Source organism: Leopardus geoffroyi, chromosome A1, assembly GCF_018350155.1.
Source record: "Leopardus geoffroyi isolate Oge1 chromosome A1, O.geoffroyi_Oge1_pat1.0, whole genome shotgun sequence".
Taxonomy (NCBI): Eukaryota; Metazoa; Chordata; class Mammalia; order Carnivora; family Felidae; genus Leopardus; species Leopardus geoffroyi.
Window position 1 is genome coordinate 28495569 of NC_059326.1, and position 22662 is coordinate 28518230.

At 40.1% G+C, this 22662-nt stretch overlaps 1 protein-coding gene across 8 annotated transcripts in view; it reads right to left on the bottom strand.

The window, feature by feature from the left end:
- The window catches only part of DGKH (diacylglycerol kinase eta), a 186259-nt gene that overhangs the window by 90517 nt on the left and 73080 nt on the right, over nt 1-22662 (bottom strand). For 4 of the 8 annotated variants that reach the window (XM_045477782.1, XM_045477762.1, XM_045477789.1 and 1 more), the window contains exons 3-4: nt 16981-17091; nt 14787-14867 (exon numbers count right to left, since the gene is read on the bottom strand). In XM_045477782.1, the coding sequence (XP_045333738.1) occupies nt 14787-14867; nt 16981-17091 (192 nt within the window). Of the gene's footprint in view, nt 1-6120; nt 6564-14786; nt 14868-16980; nt 17092-22662 lie in introns of those variants that run through there. The other 4 variants (XM_045477801.1, XM_045477817.1, XM_045477795.1 and 1 more) reach the window with 4 other exon arrangements.

A 22662-nucleotide genomic window follows, 5' to 3' on the forward strand; every position in this document is an offset into this window, starting at 1 on the left:
CGGATTCTGCGTCTCCCTCTCTCTCTGCCCCTCCCCTGCTCATGCTCTGTCTGTCTCTCTCTCTCTCTCTCTCTCTCAAAAATAAATAAACATTAAAAAAAATTTGAGAATTCTGTAGCATAATATGAAATTCGTGACAAAATTCTACAAAGAAGTGCAAGTATGGACAGAATCAATTTTGAAGGAAGTTTTTTTGTAAATATGTAAAACTATTATTCTGAGAAATGTACTAATTATAGAAAGGAAAAAGACCTCTGGACAAGAGCAGAACGTCTTTGCCAAGAAGATGTCTGTCTTCTTATCTACAGGAATACTTGACTACAAACTTACGGCAAAAAGACAATATCTCATTGATTCTTTAATCAGCTCTGTAAATTAAGTATGGAATTAGTTTTGTTACAATACATTGAAGAGAAAAAAACAAATGTAGATACTAAAGGGGTTGTCTACCATTAGCTAATACACTCCTTATATGAGGAGTTAAGAAAACAGTAATAGCAGTGTTATAACAAGTAAAGTAAAATCAAAATCAAAAGAAAAGATTATTCCTTCACTGCGAAATACTAAATTCAGAAACGACAGGCAATCTCTCTCTTCCGCAGCTTCTGCATATCCAGGCTTTGTTTGAGAAGAACGATGGAAAAGAAGCAGAGTTAAAATCTAGCAACGCCTACTGAAGAATGAGTGGTCAAGTAGAATGGTGTGAAAGGTTTGCTTTAAAACATTCCAGAGAAAATAGGGAAAGAGAGAGACGAGATGAAGCAATGTGGCAACACGCAGACGGCAGCAGGAGCTGGGCAATGGGAATGTGGGGTTCACGGTTACCCTGAGTTTGTATATATTTGGAAGTTTTCACAGTGAAAACAACTGTACCCAAACATCGGGGAACCCCAAGCAAAACTCTTCAAGGAACTAAGGAGGTGAGGGACCTGGGTGTCTTAGGGATATAGGCTCTATTCAATCCTTGCTCTGTACTCAACTTGCAGACCATACCTGCCAGGACTCAAGTTTCTGACCTTTTATGGCCTTCTCTTGTATCAAACTCAAATTAGATGAACAATGTGGTCTCCTTAATCAAATGACCTGAAATGTCCATAGAAGCTGAAGAGGTAAGTCTTCCAATCACTGAGTGAGATGGGGTGGGATGGACTGAGCTGAAGACAGCGTTGCAAATCTTACTTCCATAATTCTTTTTTTTTTTTAGGTTTGTTTATTTATTTTGAAAGAGAGAGAGAGAGAGCATGAGCAGGGGAGGGGCAGAGAGAGAGAGGGAGATAGAGAATCCCAAGCAGGTTCTGTACTGTTAGTGAGGAGCCTGAACTGGGGCTCAATCTCACCAACTGTGAGACCATGACTTGAGCTGAAATCAAGAGCTGGATGCTTAACAGACAGCCATCCAGGTACCCCAACTTCCATAATTCTTTTTTTTTTTATTTTTAAATGTTTATTTATTTTTGAGAGACAGAGAGAGAGTACCAGCAGGGGAGGGGCAGAGAGAGAGGGAGACACAGAATCTGAAGCAGGCTCCGGGCTGTGAACTGCCAGCACAGAGCCCAACGTGGGGCTCAAACCCACAAACTGTGAGCTTGTGACCTGAGCCAAAGTTGGACATTCAATTGACTGAGCCACCCAGGCGCCCCATCGACTTCCATAATTATTGAGCTTTGATGACTCTGCTTAAGATTAGGTCGGCACAAAACCTGCTTCTTGACTAAGAATAATGGCTTCATAACAAAGTCATTGTCCATGTTAATCTGATTTTCCTCTATAACCTAATATTGTTTTATTTTACTGCCTTAAAGTATTAAATATAAATAAAACATAAATTCTGATATGTTTCCATGAAAAAAGGAACCACAGATTTCAATGCTATCAAGTACCAACCTTCTCATTACATACCCAGGATTTCCAATGTATCTCACATTCTAAAAAGTGAATATTTCCTTTATTTCAATGTAAAAATCCAAAATACTCTAAAATCAAAATTTTACTGAAAGCATTTAATAAAATATTAACAATAAAATAGAGACATGTAAGCTGGCAGGACCCAGGTTTCAAACAAGCAAATGAATTCAACATGGTCTAATTCATATCGTGTTAGAATCTATACAGAAAGTGTTAAAGAAAGCCATCTATTTAAAATCTTTTGGGGACTATCTAGTCTTTAAGATTCTGTTTCAGAGTAAAGGACCTACCTGGAACTTCCCAGAAGCCTCTGGTTCACTGGAGAACCAAAGATAGAAGGACATAGTGAAACCGCAGAAGATAAAGATGGTTCCTGTGCAGGTTGTGCTGCCCTGCCCTGTTCTCTCTGGAGAAAGGCCATGGCAAAGGCCTCAGGGAGTCTACCAAGAAAGACTGTCCGTGATGTTTACTGGGGTATCCTATTCTATCATTTATATAGGTAAATTACATGTATAATAATAAACCACTGCTTCTTTGAAGACTTTGATAAAGAAAGTTTGGATTCAAGTCGGTATTAACAGTTTCTTAGAATTCAAAAAAACTGTAGTTATTAATGTTTGATCAATCCCTATGGCATTAGTTTCCTGTTGCTGCTGAACAAATTATTCTCTTCAGTTGTGGTGGTAAGAAGTTTAAAGTCAGGTGTCCAAAGGGCTGCATTCCTTCTGGAGGCTGTAGGGAAGAACCTTGTTTTTTCCTCTTCTAGAGGCTACCCTCATTCATTGGCTCATGGCCCCTTCCTTGCACCAAGCCAACTTCACATATTCCCCGACTAATTCCTCCTGCCTCCCTTTTACAAGGGCCCCTGTGATTACACAGGGCCCACTGATAATCCAGAATGATCTCATCTCAAGATCCTTAACATGATCCAAACTACAAGGTCCTCTGCGCCATATAAAGTGACATTCACAGGTTACAGACATTAATTAGGATGTAAATATCTTTGGGATCCATTCTTCAGCCTGCCACACTCATAAAATAACTATGATACACAATTACAGCTTTTGCTATTGTAATAGTGAACTGAGAAATCAATGAGACTATAATCTATTTTCCTATTATATTCATAATTCTAATTACTATCCATGGATGCAAACAACCTTTCCTCAGAAGAATTAATAGTTAAGTTCTTGAAAAATAAGAAGGGTGTAGGGGGCTATAATCTTGATAAATAATCAGAATGATTACTTTTGCAGATCTTACACTTTCAGAGTGCTTTGTTATCAATATGATCACATATATTATCTCATTCCATCTTTCATATAAAAGGTCCATGCAGGATTTGAAAATGAATTCTGTCTGCCTCCCTAGCCATCTATTAGCAAGGAAGGAATGAATATCAAAGAGTTTACTGACATTACCCTGGACGAACAGGCAGATAAGGCTTCACATGCTGCTCACTTTTTCTTCTCTTAAAAATGATCAGGGCAACTTTACGGTTATATCTCAATCCTATACATACTTGGAGATTCTTTAAAGATGAGCAAGAAAAGGTGCTGGTAAATTAATACTAATGATAATGATAATGATGATAATAACAAGAAGAAGAAGAAGTTGAAGGAGAAGGTGAAGGAGAAGGAGAAGGAGAGGAGAAGGAGAAGGAGAAGGAGAAAATTTGCTAACATAGATAGGTCTCTGCAAACCAGGCACCTTTACAAAACAAAATATTGACAAGATATATAATCATATATAGTATCAGAAAGTATCACACTGTACATTGGAAACTGAGAGGGTTTTTTCTTAGCAGTAATTACAATAACAAGGATCACAGTGATTTTAGAAATTATTTATGTAAGCTATCACACACACTTCTGCTGTAAATTAGCCATGAGTACTAGTTAATGAACACATTAAAAGTTTTACCACACATTTAATATTTTCAGAATGTACCAGAGATTGGAACAAAGCATTAGCCTCATTCCCTTGGCACAAGCTCTATTTGTTTGTAACCGTAAATTGCTTTGTACAGAACACATATGTAATGGGAAAGTTCAAAACAAAATAATTATCTTGTTTGTACCAGTCACCACAAAACTAAAACATTTCCAAAACCTAAATTTTCCATTACACCACAATCATACTTAAGGAATAGAGGAGACACCGGATATGCTAGAAACTTACAAAGAGCCATGAAAATGATACCGAAGGAGTACTTTAAGCCATTTTGATAGTTTTTAAAGCATCTTTCAATTGCCTACTAGACATTGCCAAGATACCTTACCATCATTTCAAATTCTCAGTGTCTAATTCACAGTGCCTTCTTTTCACTCCCCACAAGCCTACTTGTATTCTTGTTTTCTACCCTTAATTAAAGGCATCATTTATATAGCAGTCCTCCCAAATTCAACAACTCTATGTTAGTTTCCTCCCCTCCTCCTTCCTTTCCTGTTGGCCATGGCTCTCCAGTCTTCCCCACAAGATCTCTCATGCACCTCTTCCTTCCCTCCCGTTACAGATGGCCTTTATGATGGTTTGCTTGAACAGTAGAGCAGTGTCCAACATGGGCTTCCTGCTAAATCCATAACTCTTGTCAAATGCATCTGATAAGAAGTTGCCAGAAAGGGCTCTCACGTAGCATTTAGAACTTTTTTTGAATAAGTAATAAGGATTTGTGACACAAACAAAAAAGTTCAAAATATATTTAGGACGAAAAGTACATCTCCCTCCCAAGCCTGCCCCCAGCTACCAAGTCTCCTTCCTGAAGGCACGTATCTGTCAGCTTCTACGTATCTCTCCAGAGAAATGCTCTGTATATACAACAAATATACGATCTTTCAAGGTTTAAATGTATAGCTGCCTGCACATACACACAAACAAGCACAGAGTAACAAACACAGAGTAACATTTTACCCATGCTCACTGTTCTACATCTGGCTTTTCACACTGATCACAACTTGGAGTTCGGTGTGCATTATTATACACAGAGCAGACTCCTTCTTCTTCACGGTTGCATAACACTGTACTCTGTGAAATATTTCATAATTCATTTCAACCAGTCTCTAACTTAAACATTTGGGGTATTTCCAATCTTGTGCTATTGCAGTGGGTAAGTAGCCTTGTCCATATGCCTTGGCATACGTAAACAGTACCTTTCATGACCTCTGCTAATTCTGGATAGTGTGGGCAGGGAAGCCACTGATGAACCCAAGGACTTAAAAAACCTTCTTTACAATCTATCCTGTGAAGTGTGTATCTTGGTCATATTGTATTAAACCTCAGGTTAAAGTCTTTTGGAGGTTTTTCAGTAGCACTCTTGAGGACAGACCTGTGAGTCCTTGGTGGTAGGCATGCTTTTATCCATCCTGAAAAGGTATGTACAACCTGAAACATGTTCACGTGAACAACAATCTACTTGTACAAAACAGCAACTCTAAATTCCTACAAAGGTTCTCAAGGGGAGAAGGATTAGCAGATTCGCCCTGATAGCTTTTCTTACATTATGAGCCTAACAAATAGAGCACTCCAAGTTTTTAGTTTAGCTACAAAAGGACCAATGGTTTCTTGCTGCCTAGAACCTTGGTCTGAGGAAGTTCATAATAACTTTAAAGAAGTATTTCTCCAGGCTATACTCTTGGAAAAGATGTTATATCATTACGTGAAAAGATAAACATGATGTACTTACAGAAACAATGATAACGCATTTCATTTCTAAAAGCCTGATGTCCAAGTTGGAGAAAAAAGAAGGCAAATTTCAAACTCCACTTTTAAATTATCAGCTTTCATAGTATAAAGCCATCTATACTGCATATAAGTCAATTTTAAGAGGCAAAACAACCACTCAGATTGCATTAATGTGGTATCATTTTAGAGCGCTATAAAATAGGTTAGCCACAGAGACATAAAAAATATGTGGTTTGCCATTATCAGGCATCAGATAATTTTGAGACCACTGCAATCATCAATCACAGGCAAGAATCGTGTTTTTAAGACTTACTGTTAGCATAAACATCATCTGGTCATGATGTAAAGAGTTCAACGAGGATACAAATATTTATGGGTATATTATAATCCGTCATCATTGAGGAGAAATGAGGAAACTGTGTGCTTTAAGCTAAAACTTGAAATGACACATTTCTCTGAAAGGAAAACTAGGGTTTACAAATATCATTCATTCATTCAACAGCACATTCCTTCCTTCGTTCAACAAATACTTATTGTCTTTCCCCTCTGTTCCAGGCCTTGTGTTAACCCTGGGGATCCAGTGGTAAAGAAGACAGTCTTTGGGTATGCAAGAAATTTCAGTCCCCACCATCTCCCCTCACTCCTTGCCACATACACACACCATGCACAGGTCTCTCCAACAGCATTCTTGAAGGATGGTCACTTAGCTCTTGCTGTTTGGTAGAATGAGACAGTGTGTGCAAAGTGCCTGGGAATCTCTAAATCCACTCCTTGCCTACTCCCAACAAACCCCAAGAGCCGGGAGCCCCAAATTCTACATTAGCTGTATATAGCTATCAGCCATCCAACCTTGAGAAATTCATTTCAGCCCTCTGAACCTGAGTCCGCTCTGAGAACTCTGTTCTTGAAGGCCCCTTCCAGTTCGTAGGGAATGAGAGGGCTACAGATTTCTAATAATGGACAGAGGCATTACCTCACAAGAGGCCTGTTCTATCAGATGACTCATGTTAGAAAGTTCTCTTTTAAGTAGAGCTAAAATTGTCCCTCTGTGAATTCAACTGTGAATCTTTCTTCTGCACACTGCAGTAACATAAAACCTGTCGACTGCCTCTTAGACATGAGAATCCATCACATATTAAAAAGATGTCATTTCCCCAAATCTTTCAGATAGAAAGTGGCCTCTAAAGTCCATCAATCCCACGATTCCCAGACCTTTGCATAATATGGGTTGCCTTCCTCTGGGAGCTCTTGATCAACATTTCTATTCAAAATATAGTGCCCAAAATAAAATATAGTATTCTAAATCGGCAGTATGACCAGCAAGTGTTTAGCAGTATATCAGGCAATGCTATAGAAAATTCTGTGATTGACTTGGAGGAGAAGAGGCAACCGAAAACATAAAAAAAAAAAAAAAAAAAAAAAAAAACAAAACAGAGGAATACTATCTGACCAAACTCATTTAAAACTCCACAATAAATGGGGCACCTGGGTGACTCAGTTAAACATCCAACTCTTGATTTCAGGTCAGGTCATGATCTCAAGATTTGTGAGATCTGCCATCTGAGCTGGTGACGCAGAGCCTGCTTGGGATTCTCTCTCTCTCTTACTCTCTCTCTCTCTCAAAATAATAAATAAATATTTAAAACAATAAAAAAATAACTCCACAATAAAGAGTCACAATGTCAGAGTGGTCAGAGCACAGATTGAAGCCAGATGACCTGGACGGGTTCAGATTGTCACTATTTACATGTATTAGGTGTTGCTTCTCCATTTCAGATTTGTCATCTATAAAATGGAGAGCATAATGCTGACTACCAGGACTAATATAATTAACTGAATGAATTATCGGCATTTTGAGATGGCACATCGTAGTTATAGTAAATATTATCATCAGAGTAGGCAACTTATTTATGTAAGTGATTATTTATTTAGATGATAATCTAAACACCTGTTTTGTGACATGCATTCACAGATGACATAAAAATAACTTTTCATTCCTTCCTTTGTAATTGAAGATTGAGGTATTAGTGGATAAAAGTAAACTGACACTTCCTTAGGTTCAAAGGATCTGATATCTCTCTCAAGAGAGAAGATGAACTGAATTATAATAGAGAGGAAGCTAAGGGGAAAACAGAATCAACAAAAAGTACACATTAAAGAAACAAGTTCTGGGGCACCTGGGTGGCTGGGTCGGTTGGGCATCCGACTTTGGCTCAGGTCATGATCTTATGGTTTATGAGCTCGAGCCCCGTGTCACGCTCTGTTCTGACAGCTAGGAGCCTGGAACCTGCTTCGGATTCCTTGTCTCCCTCTCTCTCTGCCCCTCCCCTGCTCGTGATCTCTCTCTCTCCCTCTCTCTCAAAAATAAATAAGGATTATCCATTTCATCAGTTGATGGAATACTACATGGCAACAAGAAAGAATGAAATGTGGCCCTTTGTAGCAATGTGGATGGAACTGGAAAGTGTTATGCTAAGTGAAATAAGTCATACAGAGAAAGACAGATACCATATGTTTTCATTCTATGTGGATAGAATGTGGATCCTGAGAAACTTAACAGAAGACCATGGGGGAGGGGAAGGAAAAAAAAAAAGAGGTTAGAGTGGGAGAGAGCCAAAGCATAAGAGACTCTTAAAAACTGAGAACAAACTGAGGGTTGATGGGGGGTGGGAGGGAGGGGAAAGTGGGTGATGGGCATTGAGGAGGGCACCTGTTGGGATGAGCACTGGGTGTTGTATGGAAACCAATTTGACAATAAATTTCACATTTAAAATAAAAAAATAAATAAATAATTAAAAAAAATAAGCATTAAAAAAACTTTTTTTAATAAAAAAAGTTAAACAAATTCTTTTTTTTTTTTTTCCAACGTTTATTTATTTTTGGGACAGAGAGAGACAGAGCATGAACGGGGGAGGGGCAGAGAGAGAGGGAGACACAGAATCGGAAACAGGCTCCAGGCTCTGAGCCATCAGCCCAGAGCCTGACGCGGGGCTCGAACTCACGGACCGCGAGATCGTGACCTGGCTGAAGTCGGACGCTTAACCGACTGCACCACCCAGGCGCCCCAAAAGTAAACAAATTCTTAAGAACATTTTCCCCTCCCATTAAACAGCTGCTCATTTCAGTTATACTATGAATGTATAATTTTCAGCATTTTATGTGCCATAAACATTATATTCTCTGTATTGGTTTTTATGCCTACTTTTTGAAACTTCATTGGAGGAATCAAATCTAATGATAATCAACTTTCAGTCATGTCTGCAGTGGCAAGTGACCCCTGAACTAAAATGACTCTTTGTTCCAGTGCTCATTTAGTTCTAAAAATAAATGCTACCACATGGTTTCTGTGTTTTACACAACCGAGAAAAGCCAGCATGGGTGTGCAGTAACCGCGAGATTCCAAACGCACCCACAGATAGTGCACTGAAAATGTTCAGGGTAGTTAGATAAACCAAATAAATTGCCTCTGTATTTCTTTCTAGTTAAAAAAAAAAAAATTAAAAAAGCTTTCTTTACAAACTTCCATAAAAAGTATTAACAATGTCATACAATAATTTCCTTAAAAATGATGACTCATTTAAGATGTAGCCTAAACGACATTAAAATGTAATGAAAGCAGTCATTTGGACAACACATTTTTTTTTAATTTTTTTTTAACATTTATTTATTTTTGAGACAGAGAGAGAGCGTGAACAGGGGAGGGTCAGAGAAAGAGGGAGACACAGAATCGGAAACAGGCTGCAGGCTCTGAGCTGTCAGCACAGAGCCCGATGCGGGGCTCGAACCCACAAAACGTGAGATGATGACCTGAGTCGAAGTTGGACGCTTAACCGACTGAGCCACCCAGGTGCCCCTGGACAACACATTTTGAAAAGCCTAATGTATAAATGTGATTGTGATGGCTTTCAAATCATTAAAAAGCTGTTCTTTATCATATACATCTACATAACAAGGTATGATTGAAATTTCATTCATTATAGCACAGTTGCTTTCCTGAATAACCTATTAATATGAGGTAACAGTGGAGATAAATCTTCACTGCACCTCTGAAACATAGGCAGGGTGGGACGCTTTCTCAGGATAAAGTTCATCCACATACTCCTTCAAAATTCCCAAACTTGTTGGGAATTGGCAACACGCTTCCACTTGTGAAGCACACAGGGGGGATAATGACCTCAGGGTTATGACAGCCACTAGCACTTGGTAAACTATATGTGCTCGTCACTGGGCTGGGGACTGCGATGTGTTATCACATTTCACTTAATCCTCATAACCCCATGAGGCGGGCTCCGTTGCCGTCCTCAGTTACAGGTGAACTCATTTGTCCAAAGTCACATAACTAGACAGGGCCAAGCAGGACACAAACCCACACTGTTGGACTTCATGGTCTAAAGTCTGCAACCGAGTAAGTCACAAAAAGCCGGGATATATGCATCATGGTAAGTGAGAAAGAGACAAACAGAGCAGCGGAGATGAGAAGAGAGAGAGAACAGGGGCAAAGACTAACCAGATGGAAAGAACACTGTGTGAGAAGGAAGCGCCCTGGCTTACGCATCAGGAGGGCTGGGACCCTTCCCCAGGAGGCACTGGTGTGACCAAGGGGAAGTCAATTCTCTCCAGTCTAAGAGAAGAACACCTTTGCCTACAGCACAGTGGTGTGTTAAAATTAAAACATGAAAGTAGAAATAAAACACCAGAACACCATGCAGAAATCAATAAAACAAGAAAAAAGAAAGGAAATGAGACAATTAGAAAATGAACGACAAAATTAAGAACATCTCGTGGATGCCACAATTGTAGACATGCTATGGTAGAACTTAAACTACACATAAATTCGTGATGAACGTTAATGAATCCTGAAGGATTATAAATTGCCAAGAAGGCTGTCAGGGTTGTCCTTTTCCATTCCCTGATCACATCACTGACACCTAATGTCACAGAAAATGCTTTCAGTTTTTTGTTGTTATTGTCACTGCCGTCTATTGCAGAAGACACATGTAAAACCTGAAACTCCAACTTGGTTAAAATTAGCCCAATTTAAGGGCTAAATATGCATGTATGGATGTGTACATACACATATATGTATATATTTAAAAATCTGTTTTTTTCAACACTGTGAGATCCGGAGGAAAGGAATTTGGCGATGTTGTGTGCCCAACAGAAACAGCTAACAAATGGGCGTTGTTTTAAGCCACAAAGTTTGTAGTAATTTGCTACAAAGCAATTGAAAACTAACATGTACCTGAGGTGACTAAGACAACAACAACAAAAAAAACAAAAAAAAAAACCACCAAGAAAATTATTCATTCCAAGGATGGGAGCACAGGACTGTACAAGGAAGGAAAAGTAACCATCAAGTAGGCAGGTCTGAACCATGTCCACAAGTCCTTTGACGCAACGCTCATGGTGTTTATGTTCCCTCCCTTGAAGCTCAGTCAGCCTTAGTGACTCACTCGTAACCCACAGAATGCGGCAGAAATGATGCTGAGTAACCTCCCATGTTAAGTCAGTTTCTGCCGTGGTCTCTAAAACAGTGCTCTAGGACCCGTTCTACTAGAGAGCTTGGCATTGGGTTTTCAGGCAAAGCACTGCATTTCCATTTTCCATTTGCTAATTATAGGTTTTCCATTTACTATTGTCGCTTGTCAATATATCATCCTTAGGGACTTCAAGGCATGGCTGTAGTGAAGCTGAATTTGGCCATTCCTGTATTCTCTAGCCATAATACCACCAAACTACACCATTAACCTTTGACATGAACTAGCTAAAATAACAGCATTAATAGCAGTCGATGCAATCCAGAAAGGTAGGATATTTAAATATTTAAAGATAGAGAGGATTGCCAATTATTGGTTGAAAATCTATCTCTTATTCTATTTTATTCCATAGAAAGTTCTACCAAACTGATTTGCTATAAGACTCTAAGCAATCTGCCTAACATTTTAGTCTACCCATTTCTGGACCAACAAACTTCAGGAATAACGTTTGGTTGAGTGGATAAATTTCTTGAAAATATTTCAACCAAAAGTCTTCTCATGTGTAAAATAAACTTTCATCTTATTAATTAAATCAACAAATACTTATGGGTAAGTTACTATGAGGTAAAACAACATGACAGAGTTTCTGTCCTCAGGGAGCTGATAATAAACGTAAGTACCTAATTAAATAAAAAGGCAGAATATAGTGAGTTCTATAATAAAAAAGACACAACAGGAGAGATTGAATGTACTTGTAGGCCAAGAAAGAGCTATGCAAAGGACCTGAATAACTTCTCTTAAATCCAAGCTTTTCACTTCCTTTTACCTTTATATACACCAACACCTTGGACCTCATCTTTACCTGAAATTGTTCTATCTTTCAAATCTTAAATTTTGGAACCCTCTTTCAAATTAAATTCTAGATCCCTTTTGGGGGGAAACTCTTACTGTCCACTCCCCCATGAGCGTCCAGTGTCCACAGAAGGGAGAGGACTACTAGGGAAGGCAAGTGGTTCATCACCCTACCCCACCTTCACTTGGGAGGAAGGAAAAAGAAGCAACAATTTATCAGAAGCTCTGTACTTAATGGTTGTTGGGTCTTGTTCAGCCATGAATAAAGCCGTCCCTCACTCCCTACGTTTTATTCTCAAGAACTGAGAACACAGAGGGGAAGATGGATGAGTTATTGATCCCTCAAACATCCAATAATCCCTTTACCTTTCTGTCTGATACATCCTACAAACCATCTACCCTGGATCAATTTAGTTGTTTCCTCTCCCCATCCTAAAGAAAATACGACAGGCATAGAAATAAGGTGCATTATTAAACTTGACCTCGATCTTTGCTAGACATTATTTACCACCTTATGATCTACTACAGGTCCCTGTTCAGTGTCAACTCTCATTTTCTACAGAAGCGACTCCAAAGCCACCTAAACTCTTACTCAGGGCAGATGACCCTGTCTTCAATTTCATTAAGAAAACAGTAGTATTTGGGTTTGAGATGAATGAACTTCCTGCACACACCTAACTCCATAAACTTTCTGTCTCCTAATCAATGCTGATCTTTACATGAGCTCTGGCTCCCACACCCTTCAGCTTATTCAGCAGTCATGCTCCGTCCATTCTCCCCCTAATTCCTGGACACTCCAACTTTGAGTACTTCTTTTCTCTCTTCATACACATTCGAAGCCCATTTTAAAGACAAAGCAAAGCAACAACAACAAAACCAAAATTCTCTTCAAGCCTGAACATTCTTCTAGCTATACTTGTTCTCCTTCTAGCAGCCAAGCTTTTCAAACCAGCAATCCACCCCGGCCTCCCTGTCTTCCCGCCTTGTTCCGGAGTGCAGCCTAATGCGTTCCACCCGGTCCCTGAAGTCATTCCCATCAGTGTGACCCAGTCACCTCCAAGGTAACAAATTCCATAAACGCTTTCATCTCTCCTTTGACTTGACCTCTCTGCAGTATTTGATGTCTGAAACTTCCGTCCTAAAACTATCTTCCACAGGCTTTTCCTAACATCATCACCTTCTAAAACTCCTCGTATACTTCCGAGTGCTCTGTCTTTATTGGTCCAACTTGAAATTTTAACATTTTCCCAGGATTCTATTCTTGGCTTTCCTCTCCTCAAACTAAACTCTCCCTGGGGAAGGGGGAGGGGCAGGAATATTTACACCATGAATTATCCCACGTGCCCATAAATCAATATGGCTAAATCTGAATGCATTTGCTTCCTCCCCCACCCCCGCCCCTGCCAGTGCTTACCTCTACCGCGGCACTGCTCTGTGTTTGTTCATCTGTCTGCCTTCCCTGCCCTGGCATTCCTGGGAGAGGGACACAGCTTGCCTCTGTCAGTAGTGGTAGCTTCTTGAGCAGGGGCTGGGAGTGTGCAGGGGGCAACAACACAGCAAGAGCAGTGCATCTTAGAGGGCCTAGGAATATGAAGTTATAAAAAGTACCCCAGATGGACTTCACTGGACTGTATTGTGACTAGCGCACAGTGGGTATTCAAATCATATTTTTTGAATGAAAGAAGCACAGGAAGAATGAGATACGTGGATATGCTTTGCAGAAGTGGCAGAATTCCAACAGCTACAGAAGGAGGAGGAATCATTCGAGCCAGAGGGAACGGGAAAAGCCCGAGCGCAGACAGAAAGGCTGGACCAGGGAGCTGCACGAGGACAGTCTCAGGAACACGAGAACGCCGAGGCGTGATTTTATACGACTTTAGGTTGGAGCCGCAAACGCCACTTGACGGGCAACAGCGAGCCAGTGAGTTCCTTCCAGCAACGTGATTTGTAATCGGGAAGGAATTCGCTGAAACTGAGGCTACCTCTTAAGTAGCTATCAAATGAATTACTTAAGTGAGAATAAGTGAAGGCCTGAACTATAGCAACCACCTGAACTGCAGCAACAGAGCAAAAGTAGAACCGAAGGAAAAAACATTCTTTTTAAGATTGAAGATAAACAACCTTTTGGAATATTCATAAACAACAGAATTAAAGTATTACATTTAAAGGAAGTGGGGGCCCCTGTGTGGCTCAGTTGGTTGAGTGTCTGACTCTTGATCTCAACTCAGGTCATGATCCCAGGTTCGTGGGATCGAGCCCCACATGAGGCTTTTTGCTAAGCGTGGAGCCTGCTTAAGATTCTCCCTCTCTCGGGGCGCCTAGGTGGCTCAGTCGGTTAAGCGTCCAACTCGCGGTCCGTGGGTTCGTGCCCCGCGTTGGGCTCTGTGCTGACAGCTCAGAGCCTAGAACCTGTTTCAGATTCTGTGTCTCCCTCTTTCTGACCCTCCCCGTTCATGCTCTCTCTCTATCTCAAAAAATAAATAAATGTTAAAAAAAAAAATTAAGATTCGCCCTCTCTCCCTCTGCCCCTCTCCCAAACTTGTGCTCTCTCTAAAATAAAATTAAAAATTAAAAAATTCAAATAAATAAACTTAAAAGAGGTAAAAATGTTAAAGCACAAAAACTAAAAGGTCTAAAATGGAAAACACTGTAAATACTTAAAAAAAAATACATTTACTACCTTGGTTTATTGACCCAAACAATCATGAACAGTATTGGGTACACAACGTACTCATCAAGTGTATTGAGTTGGCAGGAATTCCAACGCACAACAGTTGACACACAGTTGGTAACTAAGAGGACTTTCTGTACCTGTTTAGGAAAGGTCATTCTATGACTTTTGAGAAGGGAGTCAGCAGAATAGAACCATACCGTGAAACTGTTGTTAGCATTTTTGGTGCTTGCTTCAGCTACACTGGCATCTGAGAGGTCGACTTCATCAAATATCAGAGACTGTTAATGAAAAAGAACACAAACACATTAAATGAAAACCTAACTCAATGCTCGTCAATAATTTTGTTGTTGTTGTTGTTGTTATCGGGCCATGACTACGAAGCAATGTCAGGAATTAGGAATAGAAAAGGAAAGGAAAGTCTTTCGTGACACTTTGCCGTTTCTTCTTAAGAAGAAAGAGAGAAGAAGATAGAGAGGATTGCCAATTGTAAGAAGAGTGAGTAAACCCATGAAGCACAATTAACTCTTAAATCACAAACTGGGAAGGTCTTTAAAGAGCCCTGGCACAGTGTTTCAATGCAAAATGCTGTGTGCCCTCTAGAAGCATAATTTATGGGGAACCTCCTAACTGTGTCACACACACGTACACACAAAGCAACACCTCCTGACAGGCAACAAACAGCCTGTAACAACTTTGCCAGCAGGCAAACATCCTCCTTCCCACATTTGCTAAGTGAGAAATGAGAACTAGTCCTGGGTCGGATCATGGTAAGTTCCTGAACTTTCTGAACCCTATTTTCCTCATCCATACATGGGTTCAGATGAGAAGGTGAATGTGCTCTGCAAATATAAAATGGAAGTTTCTTTTGTACTCTTCAAAATGGTTTCAATCAAAAAAAGTTCCCGTGAGAAAAACTCCAGAGAAACGGAATCTTTAATATTAGTGTTCCATTTGGAGATTAGGAGATTCTAGTAAATGAACGTATCCGTCCCATTTTGGGTCATTTGGCCACTGTTCGCACTCATTCCGCGTCCCTGCAGCAGGGCAGGGATGACAGCACACGTCTGGGGCTACAGACAAGGGACCGTCCTCTCATAGCTTCTGCCACCACCCCAAGATCTCCAGGGCGCTTGTGAGTCCACTTCACTCCAACCAACCTGTTAGACTTGTTCCCTGACCAGAAGGAACTTAAAATCTAGCACAGGAGAAGAAACAGACACAACCCATTTTAATGCAAGAGAGACTATTAAAAGTGGAAAAGAAGAAATCCGACAGAATACTATGAAATTCAGATAATTTCTCCAGCAGAAGACACTTGAACTCTTGCTCTCATGAATGATGGAGTAAGAATATTTGAGGGGATCTTAAAGAAAGCAGGGAGTTTCATCAAGTGGAGACAGAGGGAAAGTCATCTGCCGATGGTACACATGGGGCGAGGCCGAAGGCTGTCAAATGGCCAATGCTTCCCTAGAGATGAATGTGAAAAGTCAGCATGGAGCCAGATCAGGGACAACCTAGAACATAACGACTTTTAAAATAGAATTACTTGGTTTGGTTATTACTTCTACAGCTGCACAGACCAAGAATTAGGTTTGTTTGCATATTTGATTTTATCTCCTGGTATATAACTCTACTAATTATATCAGAAACATACAGTTTTTAATATGGAAATTATCAATTATCCAAGTGAGACAGGAGCAAGACATCTTAATGTTAACTTCTCAAGGAATATTAAAATGTCAGTTTTAAATGGAAGCTCATCATTACTCATTTTTTTCTTACCCAACCACATCATTCTTATTTTATTCAACTGTTATGTAACAATCATTTAAAGCCTTGATTTTATTTCACTGTGGTTTTTATTCTTAACTGCTAGCACAATGGAATGATTGTTTGTATTATCTCATTTAAGCCTCCTCAGAACAACACATGCTGCCCACAGCCACTCCACTAGAATGTGCTGGAATTGGGATACAAATCTCGTCTGAAACTGGAGTATGGATTCTTAGCAACTATAGCAATTCTCTCTCTCATGGTCAGGGAAAGATTTATAAGGTAAAAAGGTAGCAAGAAAAGAGGGAAACCCAAAATTTTTGAGTTTATTACATTTAATAAACTTTACACTTAAAGTTTTACTTTAATTGTAAGGGAAGTGGAAAGGAAGAAAGAAAACTACTTTAGAACTTTCCCATAAGATTGTCCTTTGTGGACATGCCACGAAATTGACTTAAATAGACTCCCTTGGGATTTGGTCCAAGGTGGATCACATTCATACTAAATGCACAGAACAGTTAAGGCTATCGTGAGCACTAAGACAAAAAGTTTACAGAACCAAAATTTTTAATCCATTCACAACTTCAAGCGCTTGCAAGTAATATTCTCCCAAATTACCTTTGAGTCCTTTGCATAATAAAGTGTACGGCCTCGAAGTTTAAAGTAACGCTTTTTCCACCTCTGGAAAGAACTGGTTTGCTTCAATAGCTGTCCCTCTTTAATACTGGTCTGGGGAGAAACAGAAGCATAACAACATGATGAAAATCAAATTCAAAACCAAGTAAAATTCAGGGGCGCCTGAGTGGCTGAGTCAGTTGAGTGTCCGACTTCGGCTCAGGTCACGATTTCACAATTCGTGGGTTCGGGCCCCTCATCAGGCTCTGTGCTGACAGCTTGGAGCCTGAAGCCTGCTCCTCATTCTGTGTCTCCCTCTCTCTCTGGCCCTCCCCTGTTTGCACGCTGTCTCTCTCTCTCACCCTCTTAAAAATAAACATTAAAAAAAAAAAAAAGGAAAATTCAGAGTTAATGACACCCTATCATTGACATTTTGAATATTATTTCCCAGGTCTTACAAATTACATGAGAGAATGTTTTCTTCTTTCAACTCAACCAAGGCAGAGCATGTGCAAAGCCCCAAAGAGCTAAGGTGAATTTGACACGGTTCCCTGCCCTCCAAATAGTCACAAATAATATAGGAGACACATACACCAAACTAATATTTACAGCCAAGTGTGATGTGTACATTGCCTCGTATATAGTATTTAATAATGGTGGAAAACATAGAGGGGCAATATAATGTAATGATTAAGAGCATGGGGTCTAGAGCCAGAAACCTTATGTGTACCTCCTAAGGCCACCACTTAGTGGCTGAATGATCTTAGGCAAGTTACTGAACTTCTTCATGCCTTTATTATTCATCTATAAAATGGGGATGATACCAGGGCATACCTTAGAGGGTTGTTGTGAGGAATGCATTAAAAACATATAGAAGACTTATTGCATGGCATATAGTAAGCGCTCATCACATGTTATCATTAGCTGTGTGTGACTGTAACAAACACACAGTCAAATCACTATGCATGGTGGTCCAGAGAAAGTCCAGAGGGCTCAGGGTGGGTTTTGAAGGAGTTTATCAGAATGACAAGGGATGGAAACGTGTACCTGAGGTGTGTGCAAAAGTAGAAGGGTTTAAAACAGCATGCATATTTGGGAAATCTTCAAAGGACTTTCGGTTATAAACGCAGGGTAGGGTTTGCAGCGATAGAGCAGCAAGAGTTGTGGCTGGAGGAGGTGGGCAGGGGCTCTGTGATTCTGGGCCAGCCCCTGTGGCCACGTGCCTCGTGTATGAAGTTCATTTCAGTATCACCAACAAGACCCTGAGAACCCTCTGGCCTCATCTAGTATCTCTCCATCCCTTTCTCCCCTCTGTCCACAATGGTGCTTTGTTTTTAAGCTGCCATCAATGCTCCTCTTAGGTCTGGACACCACCCACTCTCTCCTCCTGGGCCACCCTTCCCTCAGATATCCATCTGAGCAACTCCTTCACCTCCTTCAAGTCTTTGACCTTCTCAGTGAGACCCACCTCACTGACCTCTTATTTAATACCACAACGAGCTCCCCTGATTTTCCCTCATCTTATTTACTCCCTCACACAAAGGACTTTCCTCTTCTAACATATAATGTAATTTTCGCACATACTACGTTTATTGTGCTACCTCTATTAGAGTAGAAGTTACCTGAGTTTATTATACCTAATAAAGTTAAATTTAATGCTTCATTTTAATCAGAAGGAAAGAAGAAAGGAAGGAAGAAGGAAATTACACTTACAGCAAATTGAACTTATAGTCTTGCTCTGAGAATGTTCTTAGGAGACACGTCACAAGACTGACTCAAATAGATTCCACTGGGGTGGGGTCCAGGAAGGGTCACATTTATACTGAATTCATAAAATGCTATAGTGAGTCTCCAAGTCAAAAACAGCTCATAGAACCAAAGTTTAAAAACCCATCTCACTGGACTGCCCACTGATATACCTCAAGTGCCAAAAATATCATTCAGCACACACGATATTAGGATCTATATGAATGAACAGCAGGTACTGAGTTTAAACACATGTCTGTCTGACTCCAGAGTTTACTCCCCATTTCTGTGCCATACTATCTTTTATTATTAATGAGACATAAAATATTGAGAAAAATCTGTTGCCATCAATAAGGTAGTTAAGGTATATGAACGTTTACTTTCACTTTCAGTATGAGATGTTCTCTATAGCTTGCTCTAAGATTGTCTTCCAGGAATTGTAAATTAAAAAAAATTTTTTTTTATATTTATTCATTTTTGAAAGAGAGAGACAGAGCACAAGCAGGGGTGGGGCAGAGAGAGGGGGACACAGAATCTGAAACAGGCTCCAGGCTCTGGGCTGTCAGCACAGAGCTCAACGCAGGGCTCGAACTCACGAACCGTGAGATCATGACCTGAGTCGAAGCCGGACGCTCAACCGACTGAGCCACCCAGGTGCCCCGCAAACAAGATGTTTACATGTTGAAACTCTAAAATTAAAAACAGTTGCTACTTTCATAATAATCTTTGTTTTGCAAAATGTCTCACCTTATTATGCACGTAAATTTCCATACAAACTCATGTGATAAGTGAAATCACTGCTGAAGATATTAAACAGCTTAATGAAATAGTTGGATGCCATTTCACCTGACTTTCTCTATGCTTATCAAAAATTTTAGGAATTGTAAATTTTGATGATAACAAAATATTTTCGAAACTTCGTACCAAAGAGCTCGATTTGGAGTCAGACAGACAGACTGCAAGCCAGGCTCCATCAGACACCAAAAATAGGAACGTGCGCAAGTTGCTTCAGCTCTCTGTGCCCTAATTTCCTCTCTTGAAATACAGCAATAATAATACCTACTTCACAAGCTTGTTGCATCTAATTTAATTATACAGTAATGGCTGCAGAGCACTTAGCACACTGTCTGGGTTACAGCAAACATTCAATAAATGGCAGAAAGTGTTATTATTATGATATCATTATGCTATTAAGTTCAGGGAGTATTTGCCAGGCACCAAATCCTAAGAGCTTCTTGGAAGAAGAGAAGTGTTTCCAGGCCACCGTAAGGGCAAAGAACAGCTGGAGCAGAAGGAGAACGTCAAGAGATGAGGTTCAGGGAGATAAGAGCCAGAAGATGCGGCCACAACGGGGAGTTCGCTTTTTATTCTAAGTTCAAAAAGCTAGTGAAATGGTTGAAGCAGGAGAGCAAGAATGAGGAAATGTCCCAGGGAGAGGGGCTGGAGATCGAGCGCAGGTGGTAGCATCACTGAGACGAAGGCAAGGACAGCAATTTTATTCTGGAGGCAGAATCCACTGGACTTACTGATTGGCCTAAAAGGCAAGAGAGAGGAGAAGAGCCAACGAAATGTCTAAGCATTTGGCTTGGGCAACTCGATGGGAAGGCCTGAGAGAGAAAGGGGCAGGAAGAGTGAGGCAGTGAGCTGCTTTACTGTACTGCCGTAGCATCTGGTGTTGCCTGGGGGAGAGAGTCGGAATTCATATGGTATTGCCCCGGGGGAGAGAGCCGGAATTCTTAAATCTGAACACAAAGCACTGAAATACTGTAAAAACATAACTTACCCAAAGAAAAAATAATTTGTTCTGTAAGCGAATGTATCGGGATTTCTTATAAAGTTTCCTTTAAAGCAACGAGGAAGAAAACTCCATGTTTGCTCTATTTATATTCTAGAAGCATTGTCTAAGGAAAGCATAAATACCCTACTTCATTCTCCACCTGGTTATCAGAGTGATTTTCTAAAATGAAAACCTGAATATACCAAAGCTTGACTCTCTTTTGCCTGCAACAGAAAGCCCAAACTTCTGTATGTATCAAAGAACACCCTGCATGAGCTCCCCAACCTCATCACCGCCCCTGCTCATGCTCCTCCCTCTGCCCTAAATGTCCTGTCCTCAATTTGCCTGTCTTGAAAGCTCCTCTTCATGGAAAACTCTGATCCATGCCAGTGCCCCGTGACGGCTTCTCTGACCCTTAGGAGGAAAGAAATAACTACTCCCACGTTTGCCCTCTAAGGCGCCCTTACCCTATTTGTATAGCAGCATCTATGACACAGAATGGCGTCGATTTACAGGTTGTGGCCAACCCTGGTGTGAACCTCACAAGAGCAAAGACTGCATCCCACACCATCTAACGCATTAGCCAATACCTGAGGGCCTCCGTAAACGTTGCACTGAACAACTTTTAGCTGAATGTAAAATAGCATGGAAGAGAACTTTGTATTTTAGAAGAACAAAAGAATTGGAAAACCGAGATAGTGCCCGGAAATGATTTCACGTTTTCCAGCATTTGGCAGATCTGAACCTGATTCTTTGCATGTATATAAAAACAGCAGACACAGTGCACAAAGGTGCATGTGGTCCCAGATGCACTCCCTGGGTGAGGGCTGGGGAGACATGGGAAGAGGGATAGGAAAATGTCTATCTACCCTGATTTTAAGGATACTGCTAAATTCAGACATGATCCCTACATCATCACTTTCAAAGCAAAGATGTAGCTTTTTCTACATCACTTTTTGTTCTTTAAATCTTGCATAAGCATGGGTTAATCTGCAGTGTGTGAGGCTGTTGGGGGGGAGGGGTTACAGACATGTGTAAGACATAATCCTTATCTTCACGCATTTACAAACTTCTTTATTTTACACAGTTCATCTTAAATTCTTAAAAACGAAAAAAGAAAGAACATTCTGAGGCTAGCTTACTTACTTTTAAGAGATGGGATTTAAAATATTTAACTAGAAGGCAGTTATTCACATGAAAGTCAATCCTCAAAATAAACATCTGTTTATATGCAGCTAGTTAAACAAACACTTCTGATAAAAGAAGCAGCATAACAAAAAAAACGATTAATTTGCAACAGTCCTAGAAAATATAATCATATTATCAAAGTGTGGTTCAGAGAAAAACATCCGTGGCTCCAGAAATCTCAAAATACTGCATACACTAAGAGAACAAACAGGGACTCTTTCTTTAAGATCACAATATTTATTATGTTCAATGTTAATGCTCAACTAGAGTAACTACTTGAGGTTAGTAACAGATACAAGAAAGTTATGACCAGAGAGTTATAATTAAGAGCCTATTAAAATTAAGCATTACATCTTAATTTTATTTTGTTCATAATCTCTAGGGTAAGGGATAAACTCTCTCCTCCCTCAAAAACGGGCTTAGAAATGTTTACATTTAATTGACATTTAGTCGTATACTCTGGCAGATACTAGTTTAGTAATATCTAACATGTATGAAAAATCAGTGAAGACATGTAGACTTGACTATATACCAATAACCCAACTTGCAGATGTTAAAAACAAAAAGTCAGAGGTGCCTGGGTGGCTCAGTTGGTTAAGTGGCTGACTCTTGATTTCGGCTCAGGTTATGATCCCACAGTTCATGGGACTGAGCCCCAGTCGGGCTCTGGGCTGATAGCGTTGAGCCTGCTTGGGATTCTCTCTCTCCCTCTCTCTTCCCCTCCCCACCCCTCGCTGTCTCTCCATCTCAAAGTAAATAAGTAAAACTTTTAAAAAGGTTAAATAAACTTGGCTTTGAAAAAATTATTTCAATGAGATAAACTTTAAGTTGAAAAGTCTCTTGTTTAGCTGGCTTTCTAAAATGGCCTGCAGCCTCATGTCTCAAAACTGTGGAATTGTTCATTTCGTGCTCCCGGTTTATATCAAACAAAAGTAATTTCTCTTTTAAGTCATTCACAGACACGGTGCTCTAAG